This window comes from Eleutherodactylus coqui, chromosome 8 (genome assembly GCF_035609145.1).
Source record: "Eleutherodactylus coqui strain aEleCoq1 chromosome 8, aEleCoq1.hap1, whole genome shotgun sequence".
In the NCBI taxonomy this organism is placed as follows: Eukaryota; Metazoa; Chordata; class Amphibia; order Anura; family Eleutherodactylidae; genus Eleutherodactylus; species Eleutherodactylus coqui.
The window spans coordinates 157,254,160-157,274,197 of record NC_089844.1 but is presented as its reverse complement, the minus strand read 5'-3'; the positions used below and the strand labels follow the sequence as shown (position 1 = coordinate 157,274,197).

The following is a 20,038-nucleotide window of genomic DNA, read 5'->3' as shown; positions in this document are numbered from 1 at the left end:
TATTGGTGGCCTCACTGGGCCAAAGATGTCCAGTCTTTTGTGATGGCATGTCTGGTTTGCGCCAGGGGGAAGAGTCTCAGGAGGCGTCCTGAGGGTCCTCTTCTCCCTTTGCCCTTTCCATCTAGGCCATGGTCCCATCTGTCCATGGATTTTATAACAGATTTGCCTCCCACACTTGGGAACACTGTCATTTGGGTCATAGTCGATCGTTTCACCAAGATGGCACATTTCGTTCCGCTAGGCAAACTACCTAATGCCAAATTGTTATCTGAAATATTTATCAAGGAGGTGGTTCGACTGCATGGGATTCCGGAGGATATTGTCTCGGATAGAGGGGTACAGTTTGTTGCTCGCTTCGGGCGAGCTTTCTGCAAAAACCTAAAAATTAACTTGTTCTTTTCATCAGCATTCCATCCTGAGTCCAATGGACTAACTGAAAGCATGAATCAAGAATTGATCCAGTACCTGCGACTTTGTTACTGATCAGTTTCAGTGGACCAATTACTTATCTCTTGCCGAATTTGTATTCAATAATCATGTCAATTCGTCTTCCCGAGTTTCGCCGTATTTCTGTAATTATGGTTTCCATTCTCGATTTGCACTCTCTACTCCTCCTGCTTCGAACACTCCATCCACTGATACCACTATTGATGAACTGTGCACAGTTCGGGCCCAGGCTCGTAAGAACCTTCAGGGTTCCCAGGAGAAGGTACTTAGTGCGTTTCTTACTAGACTGCCTATCACTGCACCTTTTTTGGTTGGGGAGCAAGTCTTATTGTCTTCTAAGAATTTGAGACTGAAGGTTTCGTCTTTAAAACGTGCACCGCGGTTTATTGGTCCTTTTTTCTATTTCACAGGTTATTAGCCTGCTGGCTTATAGATTGTCTCTCCCTGGCTCTTGGAAGATTCATAATGTTTTTCATAAAAGCTTGTTAAAAAGATATGTGACTCCAGTTTTGCCCACCCTTGACCCGACCTCTCCTACACTTGTGCAAGGAGAATTAGAATTAAAATTTGAGTTGTAGAGAGTTGTTGACTCCAGGCGGGTTCGGGGCTCAATACTGTATCTGGTCCACTGGTGAGGTTTTGGCCCTGAGGAACAGACGTGGGTTCCTGCCAGAGACGTTCATGTCTGGTCTGGTCTGGTTATTCCACAGGACCTCCCAAACACCCCCCCCCCCCCCTGGTCTCGGTGACCTCCCCGGGCCTTCGGGGTCCCGGACACTGGCTCCGGGCGCGTGCCCATGTGCTCAGGGAGCGGCGCCTGGGTGATCAGTTGCTGGAGATATGGCGATGCAGTCTACGTTGCCATGACATCCTGACTAGCAGCATCTGCACTTGCTGCTGGATGTCTGGGATCTGTACTTGCTGCCTTTTGCCTGGGTCTGGCTGCTGGCAGGCTCCCCACCCCAATCAGCTGCTGGGGCGGGAGTTCTGACAGCATTTAACCGTGCCTGTTTCTCTCCAGCATTGCCAGTGTATGTTTGTCTCCAGGCTACACCCGCATTATTCTCATCTGATTTCCCGTTGTGACCCTCTGCTTTTGGACCTGACTTTGACTTCGCCTGATCCCTGGTATCGTGTATTCTCCTGTTGCCCACCTGGACTTCCTAACTTGCCTCTGTCTGTTTGTCTCTGTATTTGTTTGTAAGTCTGCCCCCCTGCCCCGCTTTCCTAGTGAGTATAGGGACCGTCGCCCAGTTGTCGCCCTGGGCCCTAGCCCAGGGGGGCAAGTGGGTAGGGACAGGGGTTGCGGGTAGCTTTTTAGGGACTTCCAGTACCCGAACCCCAGTACCCTGACAGCTGTTATGGAGGAGTTCACAGCTCATCTGACTGTATATAGAAGGTAATGATCATTAAACTATCCCCCCTGCAGGTAGAATGATAAAATGCTAATGCTGGGCTGATGCATCATGGGATAGATATGAAGAGGAAAGTAAAAAATCTTACCATCGAGGTAGTGCCTGATGAGCAGCAACAGGGGCTTCACTGCATAAACGTGCCTGGAATACACAGTGGAGGCCCCCACAGTGTGACGGGTAATCAGGTGAGGGGTGCGGGGACGGATAAACATGTTTTTACCAGAGTGGCTCTTTAAGACATGGCATATGAAATGCTGGTCTTAATAAATCTCCCCCACAGAGTATTATATAGAGGGCAATCCTGACCTTGGGCTTAGTATAATTTCCCCCAGTGCAGGGTGAGCTTAATTCATGAAGAGGCGCAGACCTTGTCATGTAATAGGCGCATCCCAGAACCTCCATGCATCTTCTCAGAAATGTATACCTGGTGTACACTTCTGCTATAATTTATGTCAGTTTATGGTGTAAATTATACATAATCAGCCCCACCAACTTCTCAGGAAAAAATAAGGAGGGTGTTGAACCATGAATGGTGACTAGAGATGAGCGAGCACCAAAATGCTCGGGTGCTCGTTACTCGGGACGAACTTTTCGCGATGCTCGAGGGTTCGTTTCGAGTAACGAACCCCATTGAAGTCAATGGGCGACCCGAGCATTTTTGTATATCGCCGATGCTCACTAAGGTTTTCATTTGTGAAAATCTGGGCAATTCAAGAAAGTGATGGGAACGACACAGCAACGGATAGGGCAGGCGAGGGGCTACATGTTGGGCTGCATCTCAAGTTCCCAGGTCCCACTATTAAGCCGCAAGAGTGGGCCCCCCCCCCCCCACTGTCAGCATAAAGATCGTTCTCCTCTGCTATAGCTGTAACAGCTGTGGCAGAGAAGAACGATGTTTGCCCATTGAATTCAATGGAGCCAGCAATACAGCAGGTTCCACTGAAAGTAATGGGCTGCCGGCGATCGCGGGATGAATTGTCGGGAAGGGCTTAAATATATAAGCCCTTCCCTGCAATTCATCCAGAAATGTGTTACAATAAAAATATATACCGGCGTATAAGACGACCCCCCCCAACTGTCACCTTATACGCCGGGAATACAGCGGAGCAAAGAATAAAAATCATTACTCACTTCTCCTGGTGTTCTGCGGCGCTGCTGCAGGCTGTCGCTCCCTCCTGGTCCCCGGCAGAGCATTGCTTTCTGGACGCAGTGGTTGAAATCCCCGCCTCCAGAAACACACGTGCCTTCAGCCAATCACAGCCATTCAATGATATCATTGTCATTGGCTGAAGGCACGTGTGTTTCTGGAGGCGGGGATTTAAAGCCCTTCGTAGAGAAAGCAATGCTCTGCCGGGAACCAGGAGGGAGCGACAGCCTGCAGCAGCGGCACAGAACACCAGGAGAAGTGAGTAATTTTTATTCTTTGCTCCGCTGTATTCCCGGCGTATAAGGTGACAGTTGGGGGGTCGTCTTATATGCCCCGTCGCCTTATACGCCGGTATATATTTTTATTGTAACACATTTCTGGATGAATTGCAGGGAAGGGCTTATATATTTAAGCCCTTCCCGACAATTCATCCCGCGATCGCTAGCAGCCCATTGCTTTCAATGCAGGCGGCTGTATTGCTGGCTCCATTGAATTCACTGGGCAAACATCGTTCTTCTCTGCCACAGCTGTTACAGCTGTGGCAGAGAAGAATGATTTGTCTTCTATATGTTCTCAATGGGGTCGGCGCTGCTGCTGCCGGCCCCATTGAGCGCATATAGAGAAGAGAACAGAAATCGCAGATCGCACGATGGTGCGATCTGCGATTTTTCTATGGCCTAAGAAGGACCGTTGGGGTTCTTGAATCCTACAATAACTCCTAACACTCTCCCTATAGCAGCTCCACCATCAGCAGCACTGCCCCTGATCTCTGTCAGAACGCATCTGTGGCGAGCCGCGGGAGGGGCCGATTTATATACTCGGGTGACACCTGATCTCGCCAGCCACTCACTGCAGGGGGGTGGTATAGGGCTTGAACGTTACAGGGGGGAGTTGTAATGCCTTCCCTGTCTTTCTATTGGCCAGAAAAGTGCGCAAATTTGTCAGGGAAGAAAATGAAAGTAACCCGAACACCGCGTGGTACTCGTTACGAGTAACGAGCATCTCGAACACGCTAATACTCGAACGAGTATCAAGCTCGGACGAGTATGCTCGCTCATCTCTAATGGTGACTGGTGTCTATTTTGTTCTCCTATATAGTAACAGAATTTTCAGGTTTGATAGATGTAGCTCCATAAAACAGAACTTCAGTCAAAACAAGACTATATATATTCCTTACCTGCCCCTCACAGGAGCCGCAAGGTCCTTGCATTTGCTGTTACTGTACGGTATCTACCTACAATGATGTGTCTATTATAGCTTTGACATATGCTTTCATACTATTATGTGCCAACTAGACTCTACCCATAGTCAGGAGAATTTATGGGGTTGACTACACTTCCAAAGGGTTTTATCAAGTCACCCGACATTTATCAAGGACACTGAGCAAAATGTTCATCATTCAGATCACGTAAGTCTTGTCCTACAACCTGCGAAGGGCTTGCACAGGTGACATTGTTGTAGATATAGCTGGGAGGACTGGTATCATGACCTTCCGACACAGACTGCACCACTCTGGGTACAATAGTGGCATTTTTTAGGCAGAAATCTCTAAGGTCTTTTAGGGAACAGCTACAATCCCAATGGTTCCCGTGTCACCACAGCTGTTGGATTGAAGAACTCATGAGCAAAGAACTAACAAATAGTTTTCAGTGGGTTTCTTTGAACGCTGAGATAGCGAAGTCTAGAAAATGGCTTAAAGATGTCCATGGCTACAATAGTCAACTGATTGTCTAAAAGGTCAAGCCATTGCAGCTTCTGAAATGGACTGAAGGTCTCTGAAGAAACAGTCTGCAGTTGGTTGTTGGGCAGAAGAAGGTAGGAAAGATTTTTAAGTCCGGTGAAGGATCTAGCTGAGAGGTGAGATAATTTATTGAATCTGAGATCAAGTTCCAGTAGATCTTGAAGATCGGAGAAGCTGTTATCATCAATGACCGTAATATCATTACGCTGAAGAAAGTCTCCTCAGATTTGAGAGGCCCACGAACATGTGAGGCTTTATTCTACTGATACAACTGTTCTCCACATGCAAGCTATGAAGCTTTTCAAGACCTCGGAAGGAATGATCGTAGAGGGTCTTGAGGCAGTTCCTGGACAAGTTCATCACTGCCATGCTGAAAAGTCCTGTGAACGCTCCCGGACGGATCTCCTGAATGTTGTTGTTGTTGTTTAAAGACAAAAACTCAAGTTGTCCAAGGCCTTCAAACACCTGTTCAACAAGAGTCCAAAGCTTGTTGTAACTCAGATTGAGCTCCTTTAAAAACTGTAGATCCTTGAACACTCTGTTTTAGGCTGGTAAGAGAATTGTTGGACAATCTAAGAACGTGGAGATTTAGTAAACCGGCAAAGGTGTCTTCAGAAATGGCAGTCATACGGTTTTGTGACAGATCCAACCATCGGAGGGACTTCATGCCAAAGAAAGCTCTAGAAGCAATGGTGATGTTGTGGTTCAGATACAACTTCTGAAGTTTGTGTAATTTGAGGAAAATGTTAGCTTTCAACCCCCGTAACATATTGCCACTGAGGTCTAGCTTTTTGAGTTCTAACAAACTGACAAACAATGGAGAATGAACATAAGTCAAAATGAGCTCTCAGGTTAGGGAGGTCGTGAAACAGTGTCTTGCAGGGCCACCAGTGAGTTCCAGCCCAAGTTTAGGTACCAAAGATTTGAAAGACCTGCAAATAAGCCATCTTCAATTTTTGTAAAGTAATTGTTGTTGAGGCTCAAGGAAACTAAGTTCTGGGTATGAAGGAATGTGTTAGGGGCCAAGAATTTCAGCGTGTTTCTTTCTAAGTGCAAGTGCGCCAAAGCCTTGAGGCCGTGGAGAGCATGCGGCTCCAGACTAGTCAGGTGACTGCTCTGCAGGCTAAGGAAGTCGAGCAGGGATATGTTTTTGAAAGCTTCAGTGGGCACGGTGCTGAGGTTATTGCCATCCAACCATAAGGCTCAAGCATTTGTTGGCAGCAGATCTGGAATACGAGAGAGATTCCGCGAGCTGCAAAAGACACTGTAATCTTCATTGTAGTCATAGCTGCAGAGACAAGATGTTGGACACTTGGGTTCTGGAGATGATGGAATTGTGTCTCCTGCGGAAGGTCGAGACTTAGAGGCCACACTATTTGTTGTCACGAAACTGTAAAGAAGGATCACAGCTGCAACCTCTGTGCAGGAAGAAAATAGGAAATGGGATAAGACAAGTAATTGTCCCTCCTCTATGCTGTACTCTGCAGCTCTGCTTGTTCATTTTGAGGTGGTCGATAAGCACAAATTTAGTATTTATACTCATAGCGAGATGATTTCTAATAGAGATTGTAAATTACACTCTTTAAGACATCAAGTACCTGCTGCATTTAGACTTTGGGGAGGAGTCTTAAAGGGGAGGAGCCTGACAATCATCATGCAACTTTACAGCATCAAATAGGCCAGGAGTTTATCCTCTAATTGAAGAAAATGTAAGAGGCTGATGGCGCCATCAAAAGCAAACTGCGTTCCCAGTTCTGGCAACCACAAGTTTAAGGGCCTTTTTAGACGGGCCAACTGTAGCTGTTGAACCATGAATGGTGACTGGTGTCCATTTTGTTCTCCTATATAGTAACAGAATTTTCAGGTTTGATAGATGTAGTTCCATAAAGCAGAACTTCAGTTAAAACAAGGCTAAATGTATTCCTTACCTGCCCCTCGTAGGAGCCTCACGCTTCTTGCATTTGCTGTTACTGTACAGTATCTACCTACAATGATGTGTTTCTATTATAGCAATTACATATGCTTTCATACCATTATGTGCCAACTAGGCTCCACTCATAGTGATAAGAATTTATGGGGCTGACTACTGTACATTTCCAAAAAGTCATCAAGTCTGGTGTCCTACAGTTAATCAGGTCTCCCAAAGTTTATCAAGGGCAAAATGTTCATCATTCAGGTCACGTAAGTCTTGTCCTACAACCTGCGAAGGGCTTGCACAGGTGACATTGTTGTAGATATAGCTGGGGGGAACTGTTACTTTAACCTTCTGACACAGACTGCACCACTCTGGGTCCAATGGTGGCATTTTTAGGCTGAAATCTCTAAGGTCTTTTAGGGAACAGCTACAATCCCAATGGTTCCCGAGTAACCACAGCTGTTGGATTGAAGAACTCATGAGCAAATAACTAACAAATAGTTTTCAGTGGGTTTCTTTGAATGCTAAGATACCAAAATCTAGAAAATATGTCAGAAAGCTGTCCATGGCTACAATGGTCAACTGATTGTCTGAAAGGTCAAGCCATAGTAGCTTCTAAAATGGACTGAAGGTCTCTGAAGAAACAGTCTGCAGTTTGGTTGTTGGTCAGAAGAAGGTAGGAAAGATTTTTAAGTCCGGTGAAGGATCTAGCTGAGAGTTGAGATAATTTATTGAATCTGAGATCAAGTTCCAGTAGATCTTGAAGATCAGAGAAGCTGTTGTCAATGGCCGTAATATCTTTATGCTGGAGAAAGAGCCTCCTCAGATTTGAGAGGCCCAAAAACATGTAAGGCTTTTGTAATGCCCCAAATTAACTTACTGTAGGTATGGCTGGAGGCCAAAACCTTGTCAGGGTGATGCCACACTCTGGTTGGACACTCCAGATGATGATGACGCAGAAATAATGTAGACCAGTCCAGTTTAGTTTAGCAATCTGAGAGTGAGCAGATTTACTGACTTTGGAATTTTTCAACAGGTTAACTTTACAATCCTTAGAAAATGTATTTATAACAGATATTCAAGAACACAGCAATATTGATTTGATGATACTCTATCTTCAACGCTCTCTTTATTTTCTTGAAGATTTGATATATCAGACAATTGAGTTATATTTAACTGTAGGATTAGATGAGGCAGAGAGACAAGTGGCTGTATACTAATCTGGGCTTGAGCATCACCGGGTAGCTATAACTCACTGTTTAGATGAAGATCCTCTGAGAGGATCTTCTGTGTTCTCTGCTGTACGATGCTAAGGGAGCAAGTTAATCACCACACTCTACCTTGAGAAACGATAACTGCTGAAGTACTCCTCCTCGCCAACTACAGAACTGCAGCCTCTTCTCACTCGCTCCTAGCTAAGTCTGCCTAACTACTGTCACTTTCTTGTGTAACATTTCCCTCTCCTGCACTCATGCATACAGACCTCTGTTTGCTTCTCGCCCTTGAACTTGCACCAGTAAGATTAAACCTGACTGTCAGCCAATGGGAGGTCAGCTGACATCAGGATTGAGCTTTATGACTAGAGTAGAAGAGGAGACACAAGGCCTCTCCTATAAATGGCACCTTCTGGATCCAAGGACAGCATCCAGACAGGTGACACAGGACAAATGTACCGTGAGTGTTCTGCTGGGCCACTACAGCTCCCCCTACATAAAAACACAGCCACCCTCAGCTGTACTGAGCTGTGAGGGGCGGAAAGTGGTGCCTACCAAGTATGTGTGATAGTACATAAGTTGAAGTTTTGTTAGGTTAGTGGTTTGGTTGGGTAAGGACAGAATCCTAACTCCCATCTTGCTATGGGGCACGAAGAAAATGCATTACATTTGATGCAATAAAGACATAAGAAATGTACTGCATGATAGAAAACCTCTGAGGAAGGGAATTTTTGAGGTTAAGCAACAAACACGGTACAGCATTACTTTAAAGTCCTGTTCAAGGTTTAGCATGTGCATTCTGGAAGAAAACCTGCAACAGCAGCTTGATTCTTGGCAAACCTTCTGTTGATGGCATGTCATATTATGATCCTTCATTTCTTGGATCATATTTTTAACTTGTTGATATGATGAAGGTGGGGTAGGCCTATACCTCTCCTTAATAGGCACATGGCAATTGGTGGGGATAGAGAGGCAGAGGTTCTTGACCTGGCCAAAATCAAGGCTATGTCTGCTGAAAGTCTTCTTTAGAGATGAGCGAGCACCAAAATACTCGGGTGCTCGTTACTCGGGACAAAATTATCGCGATGCTCGAGGGTTCGTTTCGAGTAACGAACCCCATTGAAGTCAATGGGCGACCCGAGCATTTTTGTATATCGCCGATGCTCGCTAAGGTTTCCATTTGTGAAAATCAGGGCAATTCAAGAAAGTGATGGGAATGACACAGCAACGGATAGGGCAGGCGAGGGGCTACATGTTGGGCTGCATCTCAAGTTCCCAGGTCCCACTATTAAGCCACAATAGCGGCAAGAGTGGGCCCCCCCCCCCAACAACTTTTACTTCTGAAAAGCCCTCATTAGCAATGCATACCTTAGCTAAGCACCACACTACCTCCAACAAAGCACAATCACTGCCTGCATGACACTCCGCTGCCACTTCTCCTGGGTTACATGCTGCCCAACCCCCCTCCCCCCCCCCCCCCCCCCACACGATGCAGTGTCCACAGCGCACACCAATGTGTCCCTGCGCAGCCTTCAGCTGCCACCCTCATGTCTATTTATAAGTGCGTCTGTCATGAGGAGGAACCACAGGCACACACTGCAGAGGGTTGGCACGGCTAGACAGCGACCCTCTTTAAAAGGGGCGGGGCGATAGCCCACAATGCTGTACAGGAGCATCAGGAGCTGCACACGTGGGCATAGCAATGGGGAACCTATGTGCCACACACTATTCATTCTGTCAAGGTGTCTGCATGCCCCAGTCAGACCGCGTTTTTTTATAAATAGTCACAGGCAGGTACAACTCCGCAATGGGAATTCCATGTGCACCCACAGCATGGGTGGCTCCCTGGAACCCACCGGCTGTACATTAATGTATCCCATTGCAGTGCCCATCACAGCTGAGGTAACGTCCGATTAAATGCAAGTGGGCTTCGGCCCACACTGCATGCCCCAACCTGACCGGGCTTTTTAATTCATAGACACAGGCAGGTACAACTCCCTATTGTGAAGTCCCTGTGGACCGACAGCATGGGTGGGTGCCAGGAAGCCACCGGCGGCACATAAATATATCCATAGCATTGCCCATCACAGCTGAGGTAATGTCATGTTAAATGCAGGTGGGCTTCGGCCCACACTGCATGCCCCAGTCAGACTGGGTTTCTTTAGAAGCTTACACATGTAGTTACAACTCCGTGTGGACCGACAGCATGGGTGGCTCCCTGGAACCCACCGGCGGTACATAAATATATCCCATTGCAGTGCCCAGCACAGCTGATGTAACGTCAGCTGTAATGCAGGTGGGCAAAAAATTAATTAGATTACACTGTAGGTGAGGGCCCCAAAAAATTGGTGAATTGTTTAATGTGGCTTAATTGGTAACTAGGCCTGGAGGCAGCCCAGTTAAAATAAAAATTGGTTCAGGTGCAAGTTTCAACGCTTTAATGAGCATTGAAACGTATAAAAATTATTTTTAAAAATTATATGACTGAGCCTTGTGGCCCTAAGAAAAATTGCCTGTTCGGCGTGATTATGTGAGGTTTCAGGAGGAGGAGGATGAATATTATACACAGATTGATGAAGCTAAAAGGTCCACGTTTTTGATGGTGATAGAGAACAATGCTTCCATCCGCGGGTGCAGCCTACGTATTGTTTAGGTATGGCTGCTGTCCGCTGGTGGAGAAGAGAAGTCTGGGGAAATCCAGGCTTTGTTCATATTGATGAGTGTTAGCCTGTCGGCACTGTCGGTTGACAGGCGGGTATGCTTATCTGTGATTTCCCCCAGCCGCACTAAACACGCTCTCTGACAAGATGCTAGCCGCAGGACAAGCAAGCACCTCCAGGGCATACAGCGCGAGTTCAGGCCACGTGTCCAGCTTCGACACCCAGTAGTTGTAGGGGGCAGAGGCGTCACCGAGGACGGTCGTGCGATCGGCTACGTACTCCCTCACCATCCTTTTACAGTGCTCCCGCCGACTCAGCCTTGACTGGGGAGCAGTGACAGAGTTGCTGGGGAGCCATAAAGCTGGCAAAGGCCTTGGAGAATGTTCCCCTGCCTGCACTGTACATGCTGCCTGATCTCTGTGCCTCCCCTGCTACCTGGCCCTCGGAACTGCGCCTTCTGCCACTAGCGCTGTCGGATGGGAAGTTTACCATCAGTTTGTCCACCAGCGCCCTGTGGTATAGCATCATTCTCGAACCCCTTTCCTCTTCGGGAATGAGTGGAAAGGTTCTCCTTATACCGTGGGTCGAGCAGTGTGTACACCCAGTAATCCGTAGTGGCCAGAATGCGTGTAACGTGAGGGTCACGAGAAAGGCATCCTAACATGAAGTCAGCCATGTGTGCCAGGGTACCTGTACACAACACATGGCTGTCCTCACTAGGAAGATCACTTTCAGGATCCTCCTCCTCCGGCCATACACGCTGAAAGGATGACAGGCAAGCAGCATGGGTACCCTTAGCAGTGGGTCAAGCTGTCTCTTCCCCCTCCTCCTCATGCTCCTCCCCCTCCTCCTCCTCAACGAGCTGAGATATAGACAGGAGGGTGCTCTGACTATCCAGCGACATACTGTCTTCCCACGCCTCCGTTTCCAAGTGCAAAGCGTCTGCCTTTATGCTTTGCAGGGAACTTCTCAAGAGGCATAGCAGAGGAATGGTGACGCTAATGATTGCAGCATCCCCGCTCACCATCTGGGTAGACTCCTCAGAGTTTCCAAGGACCTGGCAGATGTTTGCCAACCAGGCCCACTCTTCTGTAGAGAATTGAGGAGGCTGACTCCCACTACGCCGCCCATGTTGGAGTTGGTATTCCACTATAGCTCTACGCTGCTCATAGAGCCTGGCCAACATGTGGAATGTAGAGTTCCACCGTGTGGGCACGTCGCACAGCAGTCGGTGCACTGGCAGATTAAACCGATGTTGCAGGGTGGCAGCGTCCGTCTTGGAGTTGCAGAAATGTGCGCTGAACCGGCGCACCTTTCCGAGCAGGTATGACAAGTGTGGGTAGCTTTTCAGAAAGCGCTTAACCACCAAATTAAAGACATGGGCCAGGCATGGCACGTGCGTGAGGCTGCCGAGCTGCAGAGCCGCCACCAGGTTACAGCCGTTGTCACACACGACCATGCCCGGTTGGAGGCTCAGCGGCGCAAGCCAGCGGTCGGTCTGCTCTGTCAGACCCTGCAGCAGTTCGTGGGCCATGCGCCTCTTCTCTCCTAAGCTGAGTAGTTTCAGCATGGCCTGCTGACGCTTGCCCATCGCTGTGCTGCCACACCGCGCGACACCGACTGCTGGCGACCTGCTGCTGACACATCTTGATTGCGAGACAGAGGTTGCGTTGGAGGAGGAGGAGGGTGGTTTAGTGGAGGAAGCATACACCGCCGCAGATACCAGCACCGAGCTGGAGCCCGCAATTCTGGGGGTGGGTAGGATGTGAGCGGTCCCAGGCTCTGACTCTGTCCCAGCCTCCACTAAATTCACCCAATGTGCCGTCAGGGAGATATAGTGGCCCTGCCCGCCTGTGCTTGTCCACGTGTCCGTTGTTAAGTGGACCTTGGCAGTAACCGCGTTGGTGAGGGCGTGTACAATGTTGCGGGAGACGTGGTCGTGCAGGGCTGGGACGGCACATCGGGAAAAGTAGTGGCAACTGGGAACCGAGTAGCGCGGGGCCGCCGCCGCCATCATGCTTTTGAAAGCCTCCATTTCCACAAGCCTATACGGCAGCATCTCCAGGCTGATCAATTTGGCAATGTGCACGTTTAACGCTTGAGCGTGCGGGTGCGTGGCGGCGTACTTGCGCTTGCGCTCAAACAGTGGCGCTAGCGACGTCTGGATGCTGCGCTGAGAGACATTGCTGGATGGGGCCAAGGACAGTGGAGGTGAGGGTGTGGGTGCAGGCCAGGAGACGGTAGTGCCTATGTCCTCAGGGGGGTTGGATCTCAGTGGCAGGTTGGGGCACAGGGGGAGAGGCAGTGGTGCAAACCGGAGGCGGTGAACGGCCTTCGTCCCACCTTGTGGGGTGCTTGGCCATCATATGCCTGCGCACGCTGGTGGTGGTGGCTCCCCAGCTGATCTTGGCGCGACAAAGGTTGCACACCACTGTTTGTCGGTCGTCAGGTGTCTCTGTGAAAAACTGCCACACCGTAGAGCACCTTGACCTCTGCAGGGTGGCATGGTGCGAGGGGGCGCTTTGGGAAACAGTTTGTGGATTATTCGGTCTGGCCCTGCCTCTACCCCTGGCCACCGCACTGGCTCGGCCTGTGCCCACACCCTGACTTGGGCCTCCGCGTCCTCGCCCGCGTCCACGTCCTATAGGCCTACCCCTACCCCTCAGCATGGTGTATTACCAGTAGTGCAGAAACAGAACGCTGTAATTAAATGTGCTGCTTATTGGCCTGTGGTTGGAGGCTCACTTCGCTTACCAATTGCACAGCAGAGCCAGGAAATAATTTTGTGCAAGCCTGCTGTAACACTTAGCTGGCTGCGTATGAATTAGGAGGACAACTACACCCAGCACAGACCCAGTACACTGAGGACAGTCACAGGCAGCCCAAATAGTTTTTTTTTTTCCCAAATGTTTTTGGAAAGGCCCACTGCCTATATTCAATAAATGTCTTCTGTCCCTGCCTCACCACCACTACTGGCCCTGGAGTATGTATAATTACTGCAGGGCGCAATGCTCTGCACGGCCAATATACAGAAAATAAAAAATGTGTAACACTGCAAAAAGCAGCCTCCATACTACTGCACACTGTTAGATGTGGCCCTAAGAAGGACCGTTGCGGTTCTTGAAGCCTAAAATACTCCTAACGCTCTCCCTATAGCAGCTCTGGCATCAGCAGCACTTTCCCTGATCTCTATCAGAATGCATCTGTGGCGAGCCGCGGGAGGGGCCGATTTATATACTCGGGTGACACCTGATCAAGCCAGCCACTCACTGCAGGGGGGTGGTATAGGGCTTGAACGTCGCAGGGAGAAGTTGTAATGCCTTCCCTGTCTTTCTATTGGCCAGAAAAGCGCGCTAACATCTCCAGAGATGAAAGTGAAAGTAACATTGCGTGGTACTCGTCACGAGAAACGAGCATCTCGAACACGCTAATACTCGAACGAGTATCAAGCTCGGATGAGTACGTTCACTCATCTCTAGTCTTCTATTTTTTTTTTTTTTTTGGTTTCCCTCCTGGTGCCACATGTTTTTATTCCCTGCAATTGATCAAGGGATGTCTGAGTATCCCCAATATGTAGCTCAGAGAGCCAGGAGGCAGCCTGAGTGGAACCTGCTTGTGCGGACTGTGCCCCTTGCAACACACTGTCAGTCTCACTCTCAAACACCTCAGTAGGCTCCAGTCGGGACACTTGTGCCACAGCAGTATATTTGTTCAGCTGTGCAGGAATATTCCCAATATTGATGAGGCGGACCAACACCTTCCCATTGGTCACAGTAGTCAGGCTCCGGGTAGCCAGTAGATATGGGTGACCATCTATGGGAATGGGTTCTACTAGTGCCTCATAGGCATGGCCGTGTAAGCCTGGACGTGTTTGGCACCAAAAGACAAATTCAGACTCTGGCAGGAATACAACCAGTCTGATGTCCTTCACGTGGGCTCTTCCCACATGGGACTGCGGATTGGCAAACCGCTGCTGAGCGGCTTTTATAGTGGTTTTTAGCACAGCTCGTTGGGCATGGGACGCTGCGGGCATATTACTCTGCAGCGCTTCCAACATCTCTGAATAGCAGCTCTTTAATATATTCATGCCCAGTGTGATGATTGGTTCCTTTTTTGTATCCTGTGCTGGCGTAGTTCCACCTTCCCAGCTATAACATACAAACAGCACCAGTAAAATTAAATCTGACTATAAGCCAATGGGAGACCAGCTGACATCAGGACTGAGCTCTATGCATAGAGCAGAAGGGGAGACACATGATCTTTCCCACAGACGGCACCTTCTGGATCCAGGGACAACATCCAGACAGATGAGACAGGACAAGTGTACCAGGAGTGTTCTGTAGCAGTGTTCCCCCAACTCCAGTCCTCAGGGACCCCCCAACAGGTCATGTTTTCAGGATTTCCTCAGTATTGTACAGGTGATGTAATTATTGTCGGTGCCTCAGACATTGCCGCTGGTGTTCTTACCATAGGATATCCTGAAAACATGACCTGTTGGTGGTCCCTGAGGACTGAAGTTGGGGACCCCTGTTCTGTAGTACCCACTGGGCCACGACACATGCGTGTCTCCACTCCATACATTCCAATGGGATTGCTGAAGACAGTCGAGTGCACGCAAAGGGATTGCAATTTTATTTTGCTTCCATAGAAAATAATGGGTGAGATCACAAAAAATAATTGGACATGCTGTGATTTTTCTATTTTGGGTTCTCAATCCAAGAGAAAAATCACCCACGTGTATAAAAAGAAAAATAATGGGTCATTTTCTCATGCGAGTTCCGACCATATTGTAATTATACAGCAGTTGTGTGAGAATCGCCCATTTAAATACAACCTTAGGGCTTATTCACACGAGCGTATATAGGACGGCATTTTATGCTAAACTCCCTCCCCCTTCTCTTTTCCTTTCGCCCGCTGCCATTGCAAACAGTGGCAAGGGGGTGGGGAGAAGGTGGGAGCTTAGCACTGTCCCCATCCCACCCACTCCCATTGCGCACAGCTGGAGGGGAGGAGAGGAGTTGAGCGAGCAAGGGGAAGGGAAGAAGGATGTCTTCCCCCGCCCTACAACATATACGCCGGCCTGTATCACACAGTAGCGTATATCGGCCAGCTGTGAAAACACCGTCCCGATCTACGCTTGTGTGAATAAGCCCTTAAATGGAATCTGGAACATGCTGTCCAAACTGCACCGTGTTATAGAGCAGAGGAGCTGAGCGAGGGATATGTAGTTTTACGGGAAAAATAGCATCGCATTTGTGAAACTGCGATCCTCACGGATGTGTTAGGCTTGCAAGTGTTTTCCATTACCTTCAATGGAAAATATCCCATCGCACTCGCAAGCACAGCATACAATTGCCATGCAACGCTTTTAAGTTCCCATTGAAAACCATGGGCTGAGACGTTCCGCGGGAACGCCCACCCTAGAACATGCTGCCATTTTTATTTCACAAGTGTGTATAAGTATACATACAGGGAAGGCTGTCAATCACTGACTCCGCCCATTGGACTGTTCAGTGCAGAATGAGGAGATATAAATGGATAAAACACAAGTTCTACTGAATCTTCCCCCAAACCACTGCACATACCTGCGAACACCGGAACCTCATTAGGGTTAATAGCGATTTATATCCATGTCTGTGGGAAGTAGCGATGATTGTGTAAAGGCTCACAGTATTTCCGCAGGCATGCGAACACAAGACCCTCTACTGTGCAAAGCGTTGCGCAGTAGCAAGCATTTTTGCGTTTACACTTGTATGAAACCCCCCCCCCCCAGACGTTCACATGAGGAGATGCTAATTATCTCTTTTAATACACTTTATTGTTTTTAACCCTTCAACTTCAGTTTGTTTAATCTGTAAATCACTGCTGCTCTGATATCAATCTGCACTATTACACTAACCAATCACTGCAAAGCCTTTGTATAATCTGTACTGTTAGCTTCTAGTTTATTATTTTGGGTGTTTTTACAGACCCCAGTAGGAATGTCCTCGCTGGATATCCTGCCATTGTCTAAATCCCCTGCTTTCATTATTCACAGCTTTGTGCTTCTCCCCATAATGTGACTGCCCCTTCCAGGACTGCAGGGGTTAATCCTTCTACAGAAAGTCTCCGCCCGATGAGGTGGAGAAACTTTTTAGGTTTCGTTTCATGCTCTTTCCTAGTATGATGGCGTCTGCTGACCTGCGGGACGAGCTGAACTGCTCCATCTGCCTGAGCCTCTATACAGATCCCGTATCCCTGAGATGTGGACACAACTTCTGCCGCTCGTGTATTGTGAGTGCGCTGGATGCACAGGAGGCAGCTGGAGTGTATTCCTGTCCTGACTGCAGAGAAGAATCCTCGCAGCGTCCGACCCTGGAGAAGAACAGGAAGCTGGCGAATATAGTGGAGCGTTTCTTATCTAGTCAGCCTGATATGGAGGGCAGAATCTTCTGTACTTACTGTATAAAGTCTCCGGTCCCGGCTGTGAGGACATGTCTGCTCTGTGAGGCTTCATTCTGTGAAGAGCACTTACCTAGACACAGTAAGTCACCAGAACATACTCTAGTTGGACCCACTGTTACCTTGGAGGAGAGAAAATGCTCCACACACCATGAGGTCCTGAAATACTATTGTCCTGTAGATGGCGCCTGCATCTGTGTGTCCTGCTGGGTGGCCGGAGATCACAAGGGACATGATGTGCAGCTACTGGACGTGGCCTGCGAGAAGGAGAAGAAAAAGATCAAAACTGTCTTAGAGGAGCTGAAGTCCGAGAGAGAAGAAGCTGGAAGAAGAGTCCAGAATCTAAAAGATCATGAGACAGAACAAAGAGAGACATCAGCCGCACTCACTGAGAGAGTCTCTGGTCTGTTCACTGATCTCAGGGAGAAGCTGGATGGTCTGGAAAAGAGAATCCAGGATGAGATTACCGGACAGCAGGATCAGGTGTCACTCTCAGTGTCTGACCTGGTCAGACAGGAGGAGCTACACAAGGATGAGTTGACCAAGAAGATTACTCAACTTGAGGGATTATGTAAGATCTTTGATCCATTGACCTTCCTACAAGAAGATTGTGGTGACATCAGTGGTAGGAGCTGTGATGTCATCGGTGAGGTTGGAGATGCCCAATGTCTGGATGAAGATGTAGTCTCACTACTATTACACAGGAAACTGTTACACTTTGCTGATTGTCTGATTGACATGATGGAAAAGTCAGACATCTTACTGGATATAGGCACAGCTGATAATAACATTATTATATCAGAGGATCTCAGATCGGCTTCTCATACTGCTACATCACAGAACAGACCTGCTGGGTCCAAGAGGTTCACATCTCTTCAGGTGTTCAGCTCCCGCAGCTTCTCCTCTGGGAGACATTACTGGGAGGTGGATGTGAGTCAGGCGGAGAGATGGCTGATAGGAGTGGCCGGGGAAAGTATGGGGAGGAAGTGGGTGGGTAACGAATCTTTTATTGGTCGTAATAAGTCTTGGGCTCTAACTGTGAATGATGGTTTTAGAGCACGTCACAACAATGTCCATCACCGTCTGATATCAGACTGTCCTGTGCAGACTGTCAGGATCCATCTGGATTATGAGGCCGGACGTCTGTCCTTCTACCAGCTGTGTGACCCCATCAGACACTTACACACCTTCACCGCCTCCTTCACCGAGCCGCTCTATGCCGCTTTCTATCTCTTTCCAGATTCAAGCATCAGAATTATGAAATAATTTCAATAAAATAATGACTCAAGTCTTTAAAGGGATCACAAAGATCAGTAATGGACGTTTTCTTGTGTACCGGCCGCTCTGCGCTTCTTCCCACTGTAGGATCCTTGTTCTCAAACCCAACAATTGCTGTATTGCTGACCAAGCCATGATCCTTATGGTTTATACACCATTATGCGGGGACTGATATATCATAGTGGACTCTGCTGGGTCACATCCTCCGGGATCTTCTCACTTCTACTTTATTCATTTACTACTGAAGTCTTACAAAGGTGACGGCTGTATTGTAATCCGAGAACTGAATCTCTACAGATGGACTTTTCACACGCCACAGAATATTCTGTCCCTGAACTCCTCACCATAATCCACACTGCGAGCTGCGGGTTTTGATGCAGAATTGCCGGCAGTGTTCTGCTATATTAAATTCTGCAGCAAAATCCGTACGTTAGAGAGGATTTTGGTGCTGAATATTCCACAGGATGGCAGATCCCACAATTGCAGAATACGGTCCCAGATACTGCAAGCTTCATCTGTACAGAATGCATCATCCTCTCTATTTGCTGAGTGGCGACCTCCTTATTTCTCAAAACCCATGTCCAACTTCACAGCCACATTTTTGTTGTTGCTCTAACATATAAGGGTGACTACCCACTAGCGTTTTTTTTTTTCTGTTGCGTTTTTAACATTAGAAAGTCCCATTGACAATTGGAAAAAAAACGCGTGCGAATTCGCAGTGGAAAAAAAACCTGCTAGTGGGTAGTCACCCTAATAAAAGTTTGGAAATGGTTGAATAAAAAGTTCGTATAGTTATGTATATACAACTCCTGTGTAGACGTGTGTTTCCATGGTAACAGACAGTATGGTAACGGGACAGCATTGTCCACAGATTTTGTCAATTAGTGCAAATTTTATAGGGTTTTGGTTTTTTTTTTACTGCCGAATGTCTTGCAGAATTTTGTACTTTTTTTTTTTTTTTTGTTTGTTTTTACATATTTTAATTGCAGAATTACATTTTCTGTATGTTTAGAAATCCACAACAACAATTCCGCCAGACACCTTCATTCTGCAGCAGAAAGCTTTTCTGCTGTTGTATTTAATCTTGTGGTTGTAGAGAAAGATGCAGGATTGTAACCGATGTGGAATTCAAGCCCCGTAAGGATTACATTGTGACTTGGAGATGTCGGCACGGACTAGTTCCGCCCCGTGTGAAAGGTCCTTAACGGGATTCATCTGCTTGGGAATTCATAGGGTTTATTACTTGTAGTGATGCTGAGGTATGTACCTGTGGCGGCGGCGGCTCCGGGTGTATGTGGGGTGAGAGGAGCGGGAACAGAGACATATTGTGCCCCCATCTGCACCCCTGTACTGAAGTTACCCGGAGTCCCCCTAATCCATTGGGGCTCAGCATTGGCGCAGTTTTCATGGTGATACGTGTGCTGTACGTGTCCATGTATTACAGGGTTAATATAACTGTAGTGATAGAATATAAAGGGGGAGATTTATCAACCGGGTTTTGGCACAAAAGTCACACAATTTAGAAAAAGTACAGCTTACACAACTTGTGACTTTTTGACCAGAAGGCTGCTCTGCGCCACTTTCCTGAAGAGGGGGCGTGGTCACCCGGGACCGACACATTTATGTATAATTTACACCAAAATCTAATAAAGATTTCTGTCCAGGCGGATGAAGAAGCCAAGATGTGTCTTAATATATGAAGAGCCGTGCCCCTCCTCATGTATTCAGAGCATTGTGTGACGGGGAAAATAATAATAAAGGGGCACTGCAGTGGGTCTTT

At 47.9% G+C, this 20,038-nt stretch overlaps 1 protein-coding gene and 1 pseudogene across 1 annotated transcript; one reads left to right on the top strand and one right to left on the bottom strand.

The window, feature by feature from the left end:
- Positions 1 to 4,379: 4,379 nt before the first annotated feature.
- On the bottom strand, positions 4,380 to 14,596 carry LOC136577398 (insulin-like growth factor-binding protein complex acid labile subunit; annotated as a pseudogene).
- Positions 14,597 to 16,587: 1,991 nt separating this feature from the next.
- On the top strand, positions 16,588 to 19,064 carry LOC136577049 (E3 ubiquitin-protein ligase TRIM7-like). Its single transcript, XM_066576748.1, has one exon. The coding sequence runs from the start codon at positions 16,687 to 16,689 to the stop codon at positions 18,244 to 18,246; it is 1,560 nt and encodes a 519-aa protein (XP_066432845.1). The 5' UTR covers positions 16,588 to 16,686; the 3' UTR covers positions 18,247 to 19,064.
- Positions 19,065 to 20,038: the final 974 nt, after the last annotated feature.